Source organism: Scyliorhinus torazame, chromosome 1 (genome assembly GCF_047496885.1).
Source record: "Scyliorhinus torazame isolate Kashiwa2021f chromosome 1, sScyTor2.1, whole genome shotgun sequence".
Taxonomy (NCBI): Eukaryota; Metazoa; Chordata; class Chondrichthyes; order Carcharhiniformes; family Scyliorhinidae; genus Scyliorhinus; species Scyliorhinus torazame.
Window position 1 is genome coordinate 280519791 of NC_092707.1, and position 15580 is coordinate 280535370.

At 45.7% G+C, this 15580-nt stretch overlaps 1 protein-coding gene across 2 annotated transcripts in view; it reads right to left on the reverse strand.

Moving 5' to 3' along the window:
• kif16ba (kinesin family member 16Ba) overlaps nucleotides 1–15580 on the reverse strand; it is a 251726-nt gene that overhangs the window by 144077 nt on the left and 92069 nt on the right. For both annotated transcript variants that reach the window (XM_072506633.1, XM_072506629.1), the window contains exons 14-15: nucleotides 15041–15092; nucleotides 9171–9308 (exon numbers count right to left, since the gene is read on the reverse strand). In XM_072506633.1, coding sequence (XP_072362734.1) covers nucleotides 9171–9308; nucleotides 15041–15092 — 190 coding nt within the window. The remainder of the gene's footprint in view (nucleotides 1–9170; nucleotides 9309–15040; nucleotides 15093–15580) is intronic.

Here is a 15580-nt window from a genome sequence, read left to right on the forward strand (position 1 = left end):
CCAGATCGAGTAAATATTTCAGCCCCTCAGCACTGATGTTCAAAATCAACCTGTTAGTCTTCAATCTTCCAGTCACGCATTTGGTGATTGCCATTGCTACTTAAATACAGGTCAAATATGGATCAGCAGACCACAATCAACACAATAATTATTGGCGATGCTGTGTTCTTGTTTTAACAAGGATCAGATTTATTTGGAAAGAATACGCAACATTGAATGTAGGATTTGGAATACAAGTACTGTACCATCACTTGTAGCTCATGTCTTGTATATTCTTCAGAAGACATTCCAATATGCTGAAAAGGACAGCAACATGAATCTGTAGCTGCAAACATGTAGCTTTTTTTCTTAAAAATCTAGGAATTAACCTCAAACCCTTGACAGTTCAGCAACAAATTTTGGCTTAAATGGCAGCAAAACTGTTGAAAATGATTTGAAAAGTTATCTCCTAATCCTACATCAAAATATTCTCATTAATTACACAGGTACTTTCAAATCAGTGAAGGAGTCAAAGAGGTTTCAAAATACTATTACAAGCAGCATTTCTTCCCAGTATTTAAAACTGGTGTATAACGTAGAATCCTAGTAAAGATGGGCATTTGATGCTCTCAGTTTTATCCACAACATTGCCAATTAAGTCGCAAACCTAAGACTTTATCGGTACTGCTGGGCCATGCAAATGTTGTGTAGAAATCCTATCAATTCTATTCAGAATAGTACTTGAAGAGGCAATCTGTTCTTGAGATATGGCAATGTATGTCATCAATTCTCTGGATTATACCATGCTCATGGGATCACCAAAGAACCTAAAGGTTCCTGGGAGAGAAGCAAAACATTTAACCTTTCTGGATTAACCTTCACCCCAATTAATACAACAATGAAATTAAACAAAGAAACCCACTGACTTTGTCAAGAGAATTCTTTTCATGTGGCTGTAATGTGTTTAATCTATTTCAGCTTGTGTATGCTAGTTCTGAACTATTCAGAGCGTGAATTTTAAAAAAAGACTACCATGTATCCAGCAAAGCCAACATAAAAAGAACTCAGCATTAAGGATAACCTTGGTCACACTGACAAATAGTCTGGTCAATTAAAGCTTGTTTTTGAAAGATGGTTGCCATGTATTACCATAACAACCGTGCGTGAACAGGATAATCTTTTGTTTGCATAAGGCAATCATTCATATTGTGAATAGCTTCAGGCTTCTAAACACAATAAATTAATTCAAATACAACTGTCCATTAATTGAACTTCAGGGAGGATAGAATTTGAAAACTAGAGCCAATATGATCGTAGTTGATTTAAATTTCAAGTAATAGAAAAACACTCATATTCTCACAGGTTGGCTTGCCCCTCCTAGCTGAAATATATAGGCCGTAACTTACCTTGGAGTGGCAAGCAGCACCGGATTGCTACTACACGTCCATTTACCTATGCCAAATTTCTTCCAAGCCTGTCTCGACTGACCTTCTGACACAGGCCGGGTGAGATCCAGGCAGCACAGCTGTCTCTGAAGCCCAATGTCACAGTACAGCAGAGCTGGGTTGGAGGAGGACATACCCCTTTCTTCCCGCAGCACGAGCTGCCATAAACCAGGTAAATTTAAAGGTCCAGAATATTGACAGGCCAGGGAGAAGGAATTAGGGGGTGTGGGAGAAAAGAAAAACGAACATCGGGTGGGGGATAGTCAAAGGCCTGGGTCGGGTTGGCAGGGGTGGGTGGGGTTGGTAAGAGTTGAACCTGCAAGGAGGGGATGGTGGTAAAGTTTCCTGTCCAGGTTGGGGGGGGGCGGGAAACGGAATCCTATGGGGGTTCATGGATGGTGAACCTGTCTGGATTGGGGGAGGAGGGGCCAGTCTTGGTCTTTACAATAGTTACACAGAAGTTAGAAGAGGTTTTTAATTATTTTAACATTTTCTGAGTAACTATTAATCTAACCTGGTCAGAACCATTCAAAGTTTGCAATTCAAATCGCATTTTCGGATAGCTGACAGCACAAGAAAATTGCCTAAAGGAATTTTGCATTTCTGGGCAATTGCTCCACAGCGCATCTTTGGGTACCCACCCAATCCGGCACTGGGAATCATGGAAATTACGGCCCTCAACAATGCTCAACTTTATACAAGGTAATTTGAGGATTTGATCCTGAACTACAGGCCAGACGTCTTTACCGAGATGGTCACCCCCTCACCTTGGCTGAAACATCAGAACTTACCCACGTCCGCAATGCCCAGAGTCATGACTTGATTCTATGCCATCAGGCTGTTAAGTGGTTAAGGCCGTGTGGGTGGATGTTCAGTTGAGATTTGCTGGCTAAATAGATGGCTGGCAACATTCCAGGCCCAGCAGCCCCAACAGGAGCAGTGGCCATTGCTAGGACTGCAGTCAGTCCATCACAATGAGCAGCACCAAGGCTGGATTCAAAGTTGAATTGGGGCAGTCAGGCAGGAAACAGTGAGGTGGTGAGGTGGTGGTGGGGGACCTGATTAAGTGGCTCTTCGGGTACCTGAACAGGAGTGCCCCCACATTGCATCAACTCCTTCCCCCACTGAGTCCAGAGCCAGGCCACCAGCAGTAGCAGCAGGAGGAAGGCCTTAAGTGGCCATGAATTCACCACTTCATGTAAACGTCAGGCCACAGAATGCAGCTCTGGGACAAGTAGATCTGACTGCATGAAAGTTCAGGCACGCGATCACCGGGCAAACAAATAGATCAAATACTTACTTTAAATTATATTTTATATTTTCAGTTTTTCCAATTTAGAAATGACACCATAAATTTGGGGCGTCATTCTCCGACCCCCCGCCGGACTTTGACTAACTATTGATTTGCTAAATTCTGACAGGGTGGGGTCTGACTTTGTTGGAGGGACTAATTTTTCCCCCAAATTGTAGTTGGGCATACTAAGAACATGGCATTCAACACATCATACGTTAAAACAAAGGTTATAAGAATATGTCTTCAGAGTGGGAAACACGAGACCAGTCAAAACGGTGCATTAGTTGGAAGGACAGCAAGCTGAAATGTCTGCAATACAACTCGGATCAAGATTGATTGAGGTTGATTAAGCATTTAGGTGGCAGCAATTTGAGGCCCGAGGAAAGGTAAAATAACATAGACATCAAATTTTGGAATGCTTGGCTTCACTTTCGTTGAACCAAAGACATGCTGCTTCCAGCTTAGAATATGTACCTTTGAATCTTTTTGGATGTCAAGTGATGCTCATTGAAGTATCATTTCCCTCAACAGTCTTGTCATTAAGCCAAGGGTGTGGAATGCAGTATCTCAATTTGTCAGTTCAGTGGAGATAAGAGATCAATAGCCATATTTTCTCTGGTTCAACAGGGATCACAAGCACAAAGGCCCACTGGCAAACATGGGGAGAGGTCACGGAAAGGGTGTACTCAAATGCAACAAGGCTAAAAAAAAATACTGAACACACACACAGAAAAATATAAACGTGTGCATATCTTTAGGAATATATTTTTAATGGTATGTGGTAATGTTAACAGTCAACAGCTCAGCAAGAACTAGTACTGATTGACAGCGCTATAAAGGAATGATAACATATTTACCTGTCCAAGTACTGTTGGAAGTTGATGTCCTGCAAATGGCAATACTGCAAATACGACATGTGCTTAATGCAATGGCATGTGAAATGGCACTCCCCTACAGTAGATAAATCATTAAAAGCAGCAAGTACTACCCATGTCAATACAGAAGTAGCAATATGTGCTTAACCACTCATTGTGTGCCATCTGATACCTTTGCAAGTAATGGATGCACAATTTAGAAGAGTTAACAGGAGCACATGTGGAAGAGGATCTCAAGACCTATATTTGCCATTCTCAATATTTCTGCTGACCATCTCTCCAAGAATAGGAATATCATGATGAAAGCAGACGCATTACAGGCAATAAGATGCAACAATGAGAACCTTCAGGGCCCAGGGAAACATTATTCAGAAGTGGTCCTGCAATTCTTATGTCAATAACAGGGGCGCAGACCATCACGCAAACTCATTTGATCACAGGATTTGATTTGGCTCCCTTGACACTACCACAGTGAAAAGTTTGAACAATTTGCAACAGTGTGGGTGTTATTATATGTCACCGTAGCAGAAGTAGCTAATGTCACAGGCAAGAGTTCTTTGGCATAATAACTGAAAGGCAGGAAGCAATAGCCTCACCTATTATGAAGCATACCGATACAGTTTTACACATCTTGGATGTGTTATGGTGCACATTGCAGGACGTCCTGAAGAGTAATTTCAACTTTTTGGAAGAAATAGCAGAGAGAACCTCTAAAGGAAGCATTTCATGACCTTTTTAAAAAAGTATTTTTATTCAAATTTTCACATTTGATAAACATTGCAACACAAAAATAAACCCAACACAAAACCATAACCCAGTCACCCTCTCATCCCCACAACCCACCTCCCCCCACCCTGTTGACGGTATCTAGCTCCCCGAAATGCAGAATAAACAAACACCGTCTCTTGTAGAACCCCTCATTCCCCCTCTTAGGGCAAATTTCACCTTCTCTAAATGCAGGAAGTCCATTAGATTACCCCAGCCACACCATGGAACAGTGCGGAGAAGCTGACCTCCACCCCAATAAAACCCACCCACATGTGATCAGAGAGGCGAAGGCTAAAACATCTGCACCTGCTCCTTCCTGCAACTCCAGCAGGTCTGACACGCCTAATATGGCCAGCAGGGAACTAGACTCCAAGTCGACATGCAAGATCACTGACGTGGTGCTGAAAAACGACCTCCAAAATTTCTCCAACTTCGGGCAGGACCAGAACATATGTACATGATTAGCTGGGCCCCTCCCACTGCTCACAAATATTCTCTACCCCCTCAGACAGCCAGCTCATCCTTGACTTCGTAAGGTGCGCCCTGTGTACTACTTTCAGCTGTATCAACCCCAGCCTTGTACACGTGGTTGAGGCATTCACCCTCCACACACCTCGCACCACAACCCCTCCTCTAGCGCCATCCCCATTCCTCCTACTTGACCCTAACCCCCTCCAGAGACAAGTTATCTTCTGCCAAAATGCTCCCATAAATCGCCGAGACGACCCCACCCTCCAACCCCATTACTGCCAAGCCTCCTCCAGCAATGAGGAGGAAGGTGCTACCGGAAAGGTCGGAAATACTTTTTTCACAAAGTCCTGCACCTGCACATACCCAAAACCATCCCCACATGGGAACCCAAACTTTACCCCCAACTCCCCCATTCATGCGAATCGCCCTTCCAAAAACAATTCCTTCACCTCCATCATCCCTCTTTCCTCCCATCCCCGAAACCTCACATCCATCCTCACTGGCTCAAACCCATGGTTCCCTCAGATCGGCATCAAACTCGACCCTGCCCCTAGCCTAAAGTGCTGCTGAAATTGCCTCCATACTTTCAGCATGGCAACCACTACAGGACTCCCCGAATACCTATCTGGGGTAAACTGACTGGAGCCATTGCCAGCATCCGCAACCCCGACCCCCTACAAGAAATGCCTCCATTCTCACTCACAAAGCCTCCGTTCTTCCTACTCCAACCTCACACCTTCTCCGCATTTGCCACGTAGTAATAATACAAGACTTTCGGGAGGCCCAACCGCACCGACTGCCGCCCTCTGCACCGTCTTCCTAATCCTAGCCACCCTACCTGCACCCTACCTGCACAGACAAACGACAAAACCAACCTATCCACATCCTTAAAAAACGACTTTGACAAAATGTATTGAGGAACCAGATCTCATCTCAAGAAAATGGTGCATTGAAACTCAATGAAACTCACTACAAACACAGATAAAGGTATTGATTTTCCCTTGGACCGCAGCGTAATTCCAGTCGACATTCAAGTGCAGCATTGAGAGAATGCTGTAATTTTTGAAAGCACAGCTTTCAGTGGAGCTTGGCAGGGTTGGGGAATGGGTCATGGCAGGTGAACGTTAATGTTCTGAATGAATTGTAGTTTGAACAGGGTGGAATTGAATGAGTCCCCCCAAAATAGCACAGGATAAATAATAGCATTGATAAGAGTTTTAGAAGCACTAGGAGAGCAATGGAAGAGGAAATGTGACATTATCTTAAATGTTATATTAAAAATTTATTGCAAAGCCTCTCTCAGGTTTGATGCTTTTTAACAGCTGTAACATGTAACATAAAATAGGGGAAGAAGAATCTGCGCTACAATACCTTCGGACAAGCATATGTCACAAGATAATCATTGATAAAACTATTCCGCCCATTTTTGCTCCTCCACTCAATTGGACCCAAAGCAGCTCTGAATTAGAGTCTTAGAGGTCTACGCACAGAATAGGCCCTTTGGCCCAATGAGTCTGCACTGGTCAAAAACAGCCATCTTTGCTATTCTACTCCAATTTTCTAGCACTTGTTCTGGTTCTTAAGTGATGCCAGAATTTGTACTTTCATAGGTTTTAGGCTTCGGAGAACTTCCTGCCCTAAATTTGAATTTTACTAGTTTGATCATATCTCACTTTAACTTGTTCTCGCAATTTTAACAGATGTAATTTTAAAGGAATTACCTTTTTCATGTCATTTACAGTCTTACGGGCTTTTATAAGCCCCAACTTTTCTAGTCTTTGCTCAGAACCCAGGCCCCTGACACGAGGGAACAGCTGTGGTGGCTCTCCCCTCACATTTAACTTATCCCTTTACTATCAGTAATGTGGCACTGAACATAGGAACAGTAGACCATGCAGCCTGTTAACCTGTTCCACCATTAAATCAGATCAAGGCTGATCACCTACCTCAATGCTACATTTCCACTCTACCAATTTCTGTCTTGAACATGCTCAATGATTGATCTGCCACAGCTCTCTGCCGTAGATTCTGCGGGATTCTCCGATCTCCGACGCCAAAATCGCGTTCGGTGATCAGCCGGAGAATCCCCATTTGCAATGAAATCAGGGGGCGGCGCCGCTTTCGTGATGTTCCATCCCCTCCAAAGCGGCGTATTGACGGCCTCGGGAGTTACCCGAGGCCCTCCTCCCGATGCTCCGTCCCCGATCGGCTTTGTTCCTGATGGCATGGGTGTCTCATGCTATTTAATGTCGGGAACATGGCGTGGCGGCGGCAGACTCAGTCCAGGGGCGCCACAGTCGGGGGAGAGCCGATCACGGGCAGGGGGGACTTTGGCAGGGGCTAGGGGCACTGTCGGGGGTTGGTCTGGGGTCGAAGGCCTGGCCACGGGGGGGGGGGCACTATTGGGCAGGCCGGGTTCGCGCACAGCCGGCGCCATGTTGCACAGTACGGCCGCTGCAGGCCAATGCCGTGCGCGTGCGCGGCCACGGACCCGACAATTCTCCGGTCGTATCAGCAGCTAGAGTCGGGTGCGCCACGCTGCCTGCTAGCCCCACACCAGACGGAGGATCAGTGGCCGTTTTGCGCCAATTTTTCGGTCTTAAAATGCCACCGATCCCAAGCCGGTGTCAGACATAGCCTGAAAATATGAGAATCCAGCCCACCACCTCGGGAGTGAAAAAATGTCTCCTCACGTCAGTCTTAAATGGCCTGCCCCTTATCATGAGATTATGCCTCCCTCCCCACTCGTTTTGGACTCACCGGACAGGGAAATCACCTGGGCTGGGATTCTCCCTTCTGGGGACTGAGTCCCCACGCCGGCGGGAGAACTGGCGCCAACCACTCCGGCGTCAACAGCCCCCGAAAGTGCGTAATTATCCGCATTTTGGAGGGCTAGGTGGACGCTGGAGGGGTTGGCGCCGCTACAGCCAGCGCCAAAGGGACGGCACGAGTTTGCGCATGTGCCGAAGAGCCGGCGTGATCTCACGCATGCGCAGACCGGCCGGCATATTTTGGCACATGCCAGTTCTCTTCGCGCCCGCCATGGCGGAGCCCCACAGGGGCCGGCTCGGAAGAAAGGAGTGCCCCCAAAGATCAAGCCCAACCGCAGATCGATGGGCCCCAATCGAGTCAGTACCCCCCCCCCACCCCCGAGGACCGCCCCTGCTGACTTACCTGCCAGGTCCCGACGGTACATGAGTTGAGTGATTCACGCCGGCAGGATTGGCCAAAAATGGACGGCTGCTTGGCTCATCGGGGACCGGATAATCGCCGGGGGGGTGGGGGGGCTGCCAACGTCCTCCGACCGGCATGGCGGGACTCCCGCCCCCGCCCGAAATACAGCGCCGGAGAATATGGCAGCCGGTGTCGGGGTGGGATTCGCGCCGCCCCCCGGGGATTCTCCAGCCCGGCGGGGGTCGGAGAATCCCACCCCTGATCTACATCCATCCTGTCACACCTTGTATGAATTTTATAAGTTTCAATTAGGTCACCTCTCATTCTTCAAAATTCGAGGGAATACTTACCCAGTCTCCTCAATCTCTCAAATGGCAATCCCACCATCTCACATGTAATCTGGTGAACTTCTACTGCACTCCCTCTATGGCAAATATACCCATCCTTAGATAAGACCAAAACCATTCACAATACTCCAGGTGAGGTCCTCAGCAATGCTCTATGTAACTGCAGTAAAACATCTTTACTCCTGTACTCAAATCCTCCTGTGATGAAGGCCAACATACCATCCACCTTCCTATTGTTTGCTGCACCTGCACTCTAGCTTTTAGTGACTTGTCAACAAGGACACAGAGGACCCTTTGGACACCCGCACAAAAAGTGTAGTCTGGTCAGAGCACTACCTAATGTCACTTCCTCTGGCTTTCATGTTGCTATGTAGGTTATGAGGAGAAGGTGGTAATATCACTGGACTAGTAATCCAGAGGCCCAGTCTAATGCTCTGGAGACAAGAGTTTAATTCCCACCCTGGCAGCTGGTGGAATTTGAATTCAACTAATCAATCTGGAATATAAAGTTCATTTCAGTGACAGGGGCCTGACAACTATCATAATTTCTTGTAAAACTCACCTGGTTCACTAATGTCCTTAAGAGAAGGAAATCTGCCATCCTTAACTGCTCTGGCCTACATGTAGCTCCAGACCTACAGCAATGTGGTTGACTCTTAATTGCCCCTCTGCAACGGTCTCACAAGCCATTCAGTTCAAGGGCAAGTAGACAACAAGTGGGAAGCAACTGCTGGCTTCGCCAGTGATACCAACATTGTTGATTGCTGCTTTGCTTGATGTACTTATTAAGTAAGCATATTTCTTCAAAGCTGGTTACCTTGGTTTAGTTGAGTAGCCTCTTCAATGTGATTTCCATTGACCGAGCATTGTGCACCATTCAGTGGTATTACAGTTACTTTGTTATTGAGGCTTTCAAAGATACAGTGTTCACTTTCTAGGTCAAGACCATGGAGAACTGCAAGACAAAATGGTAAATATAAGTTTCACTAACTTCGGCACAGCTGTCATCACTTTTAGGGCAAATATAATGTTGGTCTAAGACATTCTGTTTACTTCTGAACAACATTTTAATTTTATGCAACGACAATTCGTATCAGCAATGAAATGGCCATAAATGAATCAAATTTAGGTAGACCAAGTACCCAATTTACAATACAATTTTGGAAAAAATAAGCCAGGCATAACTAATATCATAGTGTTGCAACCAGGACAAACAATGCGGGTATATGTCTTTCCCAACACCTCAGGAGAGCAATATTTAACATTGCACGAGAGACTTAAAACAGACAAAATACAAACAAAATATCCCTACCTATAACTTGTATTAATACTGCACTTTTATCGTAGCAATTTGTCCCACAGGAAGAAAAGTGAATGGACTAGCAAGGAAACAATATTAGGGATGACAAAAAGCGAGTCTCAAGGGGTGGGTTTTATGAAAGGTCTTGGAAAGGAGAGATAGCTGGAAATAAACATCAGTGTTTGGATAGAATTCCAGTGCATGGGATGGCTAAACATGGCTAAAGGCACAGCTATCAGTGAAGTGACGGGATGGAGGAATCACGAGAACAAAGTTGGAGCAATGCGAAGTTCATGGTTGTAGCACTTGAAAAGGTTAGCGAGATAAGGAGGGCTTTAACACAGGTTAAAGCATGTTAGATTTGAGGAACTGGGGGGGCTGGGTGCCAATTCTAGAATCTGGACTCCATCAACTCTCATGGCATCATGGCATGGAATGGAGACCACCTGCTGGTTACCATCTACTGCAAGCACCCGGCCCCACACCACACACACTCCCCAAGTGCACAGAATGTACTCTGGGTGGAGACGTCAATGTCCATCACCAAGAGTGGCTCACTAGCATCACTACGGACTGTGCTGGCCAGGTCCAAAAGGATATATCTGCTAGATTGGGACTGCAGCAGATGTTGAAGGAACCAACAGGATGGAAAAATTTACTTGATCCCAATCTCACCATTCTACCTGTCGCAGATACATCGATCCATGGCAATACAGGTAGGGGTGACCACCGAACAGTCCTCGTGAAGCCAAAGTCCCATCTTCACACTTAGGATCCACCATGCTGAATGGGATAGATTGCGAACAAATCTAGTAACTTGAAACTGGGCATCCCTGAGGTGCTGTGGGCCATCAGCATTAACAGAATTGCAAAAACTACAATCTGTAACCTCATAGCCTGGCATATCCTTCACTTAACCATTACCATCAAGCTGAGGTATCAACCCAGGTTCAATGAAGAGTGCAGAAGGGCAAAACAAAAGCAGCACCAGTCATGCCTAAAATTTAGGTGTCAACCTGGTTAAGCTACACAGGCCTATCACATTCCAAACAGTGGAAGCAGCATGCAATAACAAAGCTAAACAATTTCACAACCAACGGATCACATCCAAGTACTGCAGTCGTGCCACAGCCAGTTGTGAATGGTGCCCAACAATTAACCAACTAACTAGAGCAGGCAGCTCCACAAATATTCCCATCCACAATGATAGGGGCTTGGAATATCAGTGTAAAAGACATCCATCTTCAGCCAAAAATGCCGAACAGATTATCTATCTTGGCCTTGTCCGGAGGCTCCCAGCATCTCAGATGCCAGTATTTAGCCAATTCGATTCATTCCACATGAAGCAATGGCTGAAGGTACTGGATATTGTAAAGGCTACAGCCCTGACAACATTCTGGCAACACTACTGAAGACTTATGCTCCAGAACAAGCCTCCCCAACACGGTTTCTGTACAGCTACAACACTGGCATTTACCCAGCAATGTGGAAAATTGCCCGGGTAGATCTGTCCACAAAAAGAAGGACCATTCCAACCCAGCTAATTACCACCCCATCAGTCTACTCTTGATCATCAGCAAAGTGGTGGAAGGTATCATCAACAGTGCTATCAATAAACTGTTCACTGACTGTCAGTTGGTGTTCCACTGGGGCCATTCAGCTTCTGGTCTCATTAAAGTATTGGTCCAAACATGAACAAATGAGCCAAACTCCAGAGATTAGGTAAGAGGGTGATTGCCCTCGACATCAAAGCCACATTTGGTTGAGTGTGGAATCAAGGAGCCCTAGCAAAACTGGAGTCAATGGGAAGGAGGGTGAAATCTCCCCACTGGTTAGAGTCCTGCCTAGCACAATGGAAGATGATTGTGGTTGTTGGATGTTGATCATTCAATCGCAGGACATCACTGTAGGAGTTCTTCAGGTTAGTGTCCTAGGGCCAATTGCCTTCAGCTGTTTCATCAATGACATTCCCTCCATCATAAGGTCATAAGTGTGGATGCTGACTCATGATTACACAATGCTCAGCAGCATTTGCAACTCCTCAGTTACTGAAGCAGTCTGTGCCTGTATGCAGCAAGACCTGGACAACATTCTGACTTGGATAAGTGGCAAATACCAGCAGCAAAGAAGTGCCAGGAAATGGCCATGGCCAACAAGCAAAAATCTAACCAGCTCCCCATGACATTCAATGGCAGTACCATCGCTGAATTCACCACTACCAAAATCCTGGGGGTTACCATTGTCCAGAAACTGAACTGGACCATCCATATAAATAATGTGGCTACAAAGGTAAGTGAGAGGCTGTGAATTCTGCAGTGCGTAACTTCCCAAAACCTGCCCACTATCTACAAGGCAGAAGTCAGGAGTGTGGTGGAATACTCTCCATTTGCCTGGATGAGTGCACTCAAGAATCTTGACACCAGCCTGCTTGATTACTCACTTGAACAATCACTCTGTCCACCACCGACACACAGTGGCAGCAGTGTCCACCGTCAATAAGATGCACTGCAGGAACTCACCAAAGCTTCTTAAACAGGACCTTCCAAACTCGTGGCCGCTACCACCTAGGATAAGGGCAGCAGATGCATGTGAGCACCACCACCTGCACGTTTCCCTCAAAGCTACACACTATCCCGACTTGGGACTATCACCATTCCTTCACTGTCGCTGGATCAAAGTCTTGGAACTCCCTCACTAACAATACAGTGGGTGCACCTTCACCTCATGGATTGTAGTGGTTCAAGAAGGCAACTCAGCACCACCTTACAAGGGCAATTAGGGATGGGCAATAGATTGCTGGTCGAGCCAGTTGCGCCCGTATCCCGTGAAAGAACAAAAAAAGTCAGAAAGGACAAAACAGATGTTTTGATGAGCTGAAATTTACAAAGGATGGAAGATGAAAAGTCAGATGAGGGGCATTTGGACAAGCGAATATGAAGGTGACAATTGCAAAGGTGAGAGTTTCAGCAGCTGATGGGCAAAGTAAGGGTGGAAGCAGCTACGCTTGTGATGGAGATGTTATGGAAGGATATGATGGAAGCATAATTTATGGTTGAACAGAATGCTGAAGTTTAGGAAGGAATGGAATTTGTGGTAGGGGTGATCAAGGCTTTGATCTTCTTAATACCAAGTTAGAAATAATTATACTTCACCATGATTGGATGTGAGACAAGTAGGATAAATCCACAGGGGCAGTGGAGAACTGGGGAGAAGTGGAAGAGGGGTATGTAGACTTGAAGGCCATCAGCATGCATATGTATGTTGGACAGATGAGAACAGAATCTTCCATTAATATCGCACCTTTAACATAGGAGTTGCAGAGTTTAGCGGGTGGCATCCCTGAGTTTACGGTCCAGACATCTGGAGGTATGGCCATGACTGGTGAAATATTTAAAATCGGAGAGGCACAAAAAGCTAAAATTAGAGGAGTGTAAGAGATCTTGGATGGCTGTAGAGCTGGAGGAGATTAGAGGGATAAGGGACAGTGCAATTGGGACGAGGGCAGGCATTGTTACGGGGGGAATTTGAAAGCAAGGATAAAAATTTTGAAAATTGAGGCATTGCCACACCAGAAGCCAAAGTAGGTTGGTGAGTTCACAGGTGATGCTCCATACAACATGGTGCAAGTCAGAACACGGACAGCATAGTTTATATAGAGATGGAAGATTGGAAGCCAGTCTGAACAGCTTAACATCCCAGGATGCTTAACATCCCAGGCCCAAAACACTCATTCCAGGTTAAGCAGTGTTTCACTTGCACCTCTTTCAATCTGGTCTATTGCATTTGCTGCTCCCAATGTGGTCTCTATATCGGAGATACCAAATGCAGACTGGGTGATCGCTTTGCTGAGCACCTTCGGTCTGTGCGCATTCAGGACCCTGACCTTCCCGTTGCTTGCCATTTTAACACAAGACCATGCTCCCATGCCCACATGTCTGTCCTTGGCCTGCTGCAATGTTCCAATGAAGCTCAACGCAAACTGGAGGAACAACATCTCATCTTCCGGTTAGGTTCCGGTCTCAACAACGCATTCAACAACTTCAGATGATTAGCTCTGCCCCACCTCGACCCGTTTGTTTTCATCCCATTTCATTTTAACTGTCTTTTACCATTTCTTTCTCTCTTGGCTTTCTTTATATATATTTAACCCCCCCATCTTATCGACCTTTCCTTACCCTTTCTCCCCTTTGCTTCCCCCTTCCCCTCCCCCACATCTACATCTGTCACAGTTTACCCTCCAATATTAGTTTCTCTTTTGTTTGGCCTTTCACATCTTTTGTTCTCTCTGGGGGCTGCCATTAGCACTCTTTCCCCGTGGCTTGTGTGGCTATTAGCACCCTGTTTCCCTGGGTTCCTGTGGCTATGACTCATCTTTCATTCTCACTCCACGGTATAAATATTTCCCACTTTCTCTGTCTTATAGCTTTAACAAAGGGTCATCTGGACTCGAAACGTTAGCTCTTTTCTACAGATGCTGCCAGACCTGCTGAGATTTTCCAGCATTTTCTCTTTGGTTTCAGATTCCAGCATCCGCAGTAATTTACTTTTATCTGGACATCATTGGAATAGTCAAGCGTAGGTGGGTATTTTAGCAGCATGTGAGCTGAGGCAAGTGTGGATATTATGAAATAGGGAGATCCACGTCCATGTGTGGTCAGGAGCTCACCGTGGAGTCAAATACAACACAAAGTTGTGAACGGTCTGCTCCAGTGTTGCCATGGCGAAGAATTGAGTCAGTGACGAAAGAATGGAGTTTGCGGCAATGACAATGATATCAGCGTTCCCAGTATTTAGTTGGGGGCAATTTCTGTTCATTAAGACTGAATGCCAGATGAACATGGTGCCAAATGAGTGACACTGGAGGGGGTCAAGGGAGCTGGTGCAATACACTCAGGCGGCTGTATACATGGAACCGGAGACTACACTTCTGAATAATGTCAGCAAAGGAAAACATGTTAATGTACCAAATGACAGTACATTGATAAGGAAGAGGAGGTGGTAGGAATTCCTGAGGATTTGCAACTTATAATAATAATAATAATAATAATAATAATCTTTATTATTGTCACAAGTAAGCTTACATTAACACTGCAATGAAGTTACGGTGAAAAGCTCCTAGTTGTCACATTCCGGCGCTTGTTCAGGTACACAGAGGGAGAATTCAGAATGTCCAAATTATCTAACAGCACGTCTTTCGGGACTTGTGGGAGAAAACTGGAGCACCCAGAGGAAACCCTCGCAGACACAGGGAGCAAGTGCAGAATCCACACAGACAGTGACCCAAGCCGGGAATCGAACCTGGGACCCTGGGGCTGTGAAGCCATAGTGCTAACCACTATACTACCGTGCTGCCTACATAAGGCATCAAGAGGAATAGATTTACTAACCAATGTCTTGCTCAGTAGTGGCATCTTCACGTCCAACATAGGTTTTGCCCTCCTATTAAAGAAAAAGAGAGGTAATTTGCTATTAAAAACAAAACTCAAGACAATGATTGAAGTGATGTAGCAAAACATCAGACTATTCTACACTCTTAGACCTGGAGCAGCCAAGGTTTATTAAAAGCAAGAATATAAAATCAATATGTATGATGCATGATCTATTTGCAATAAATGTAGCTATTAGGACTCCCAATTAAAGCAGGTCAAACTGATCAACCAACAATTCATAGTGGCACAGTGCTAAGCACTACTGCCTCACAGCACCAGGGACCCAGGCTCAAGTAAACTAGCATTGTAGCAAAAGACATTGATTACTTACTACCTTCTTTAAAATAAAGCTGTATTTGGTTTGCGGCGATGCCCTGCTAGCCGCACATTTCGGCGGCTCCAGCTCCAACGGACCTTCGGGCTCTTTTAAGAGCCCCAACTGGAAATTTTGGGGCGACGCAACCCGGTGTGGGGTGAGTGAATAGGGAGTCCCCCCCC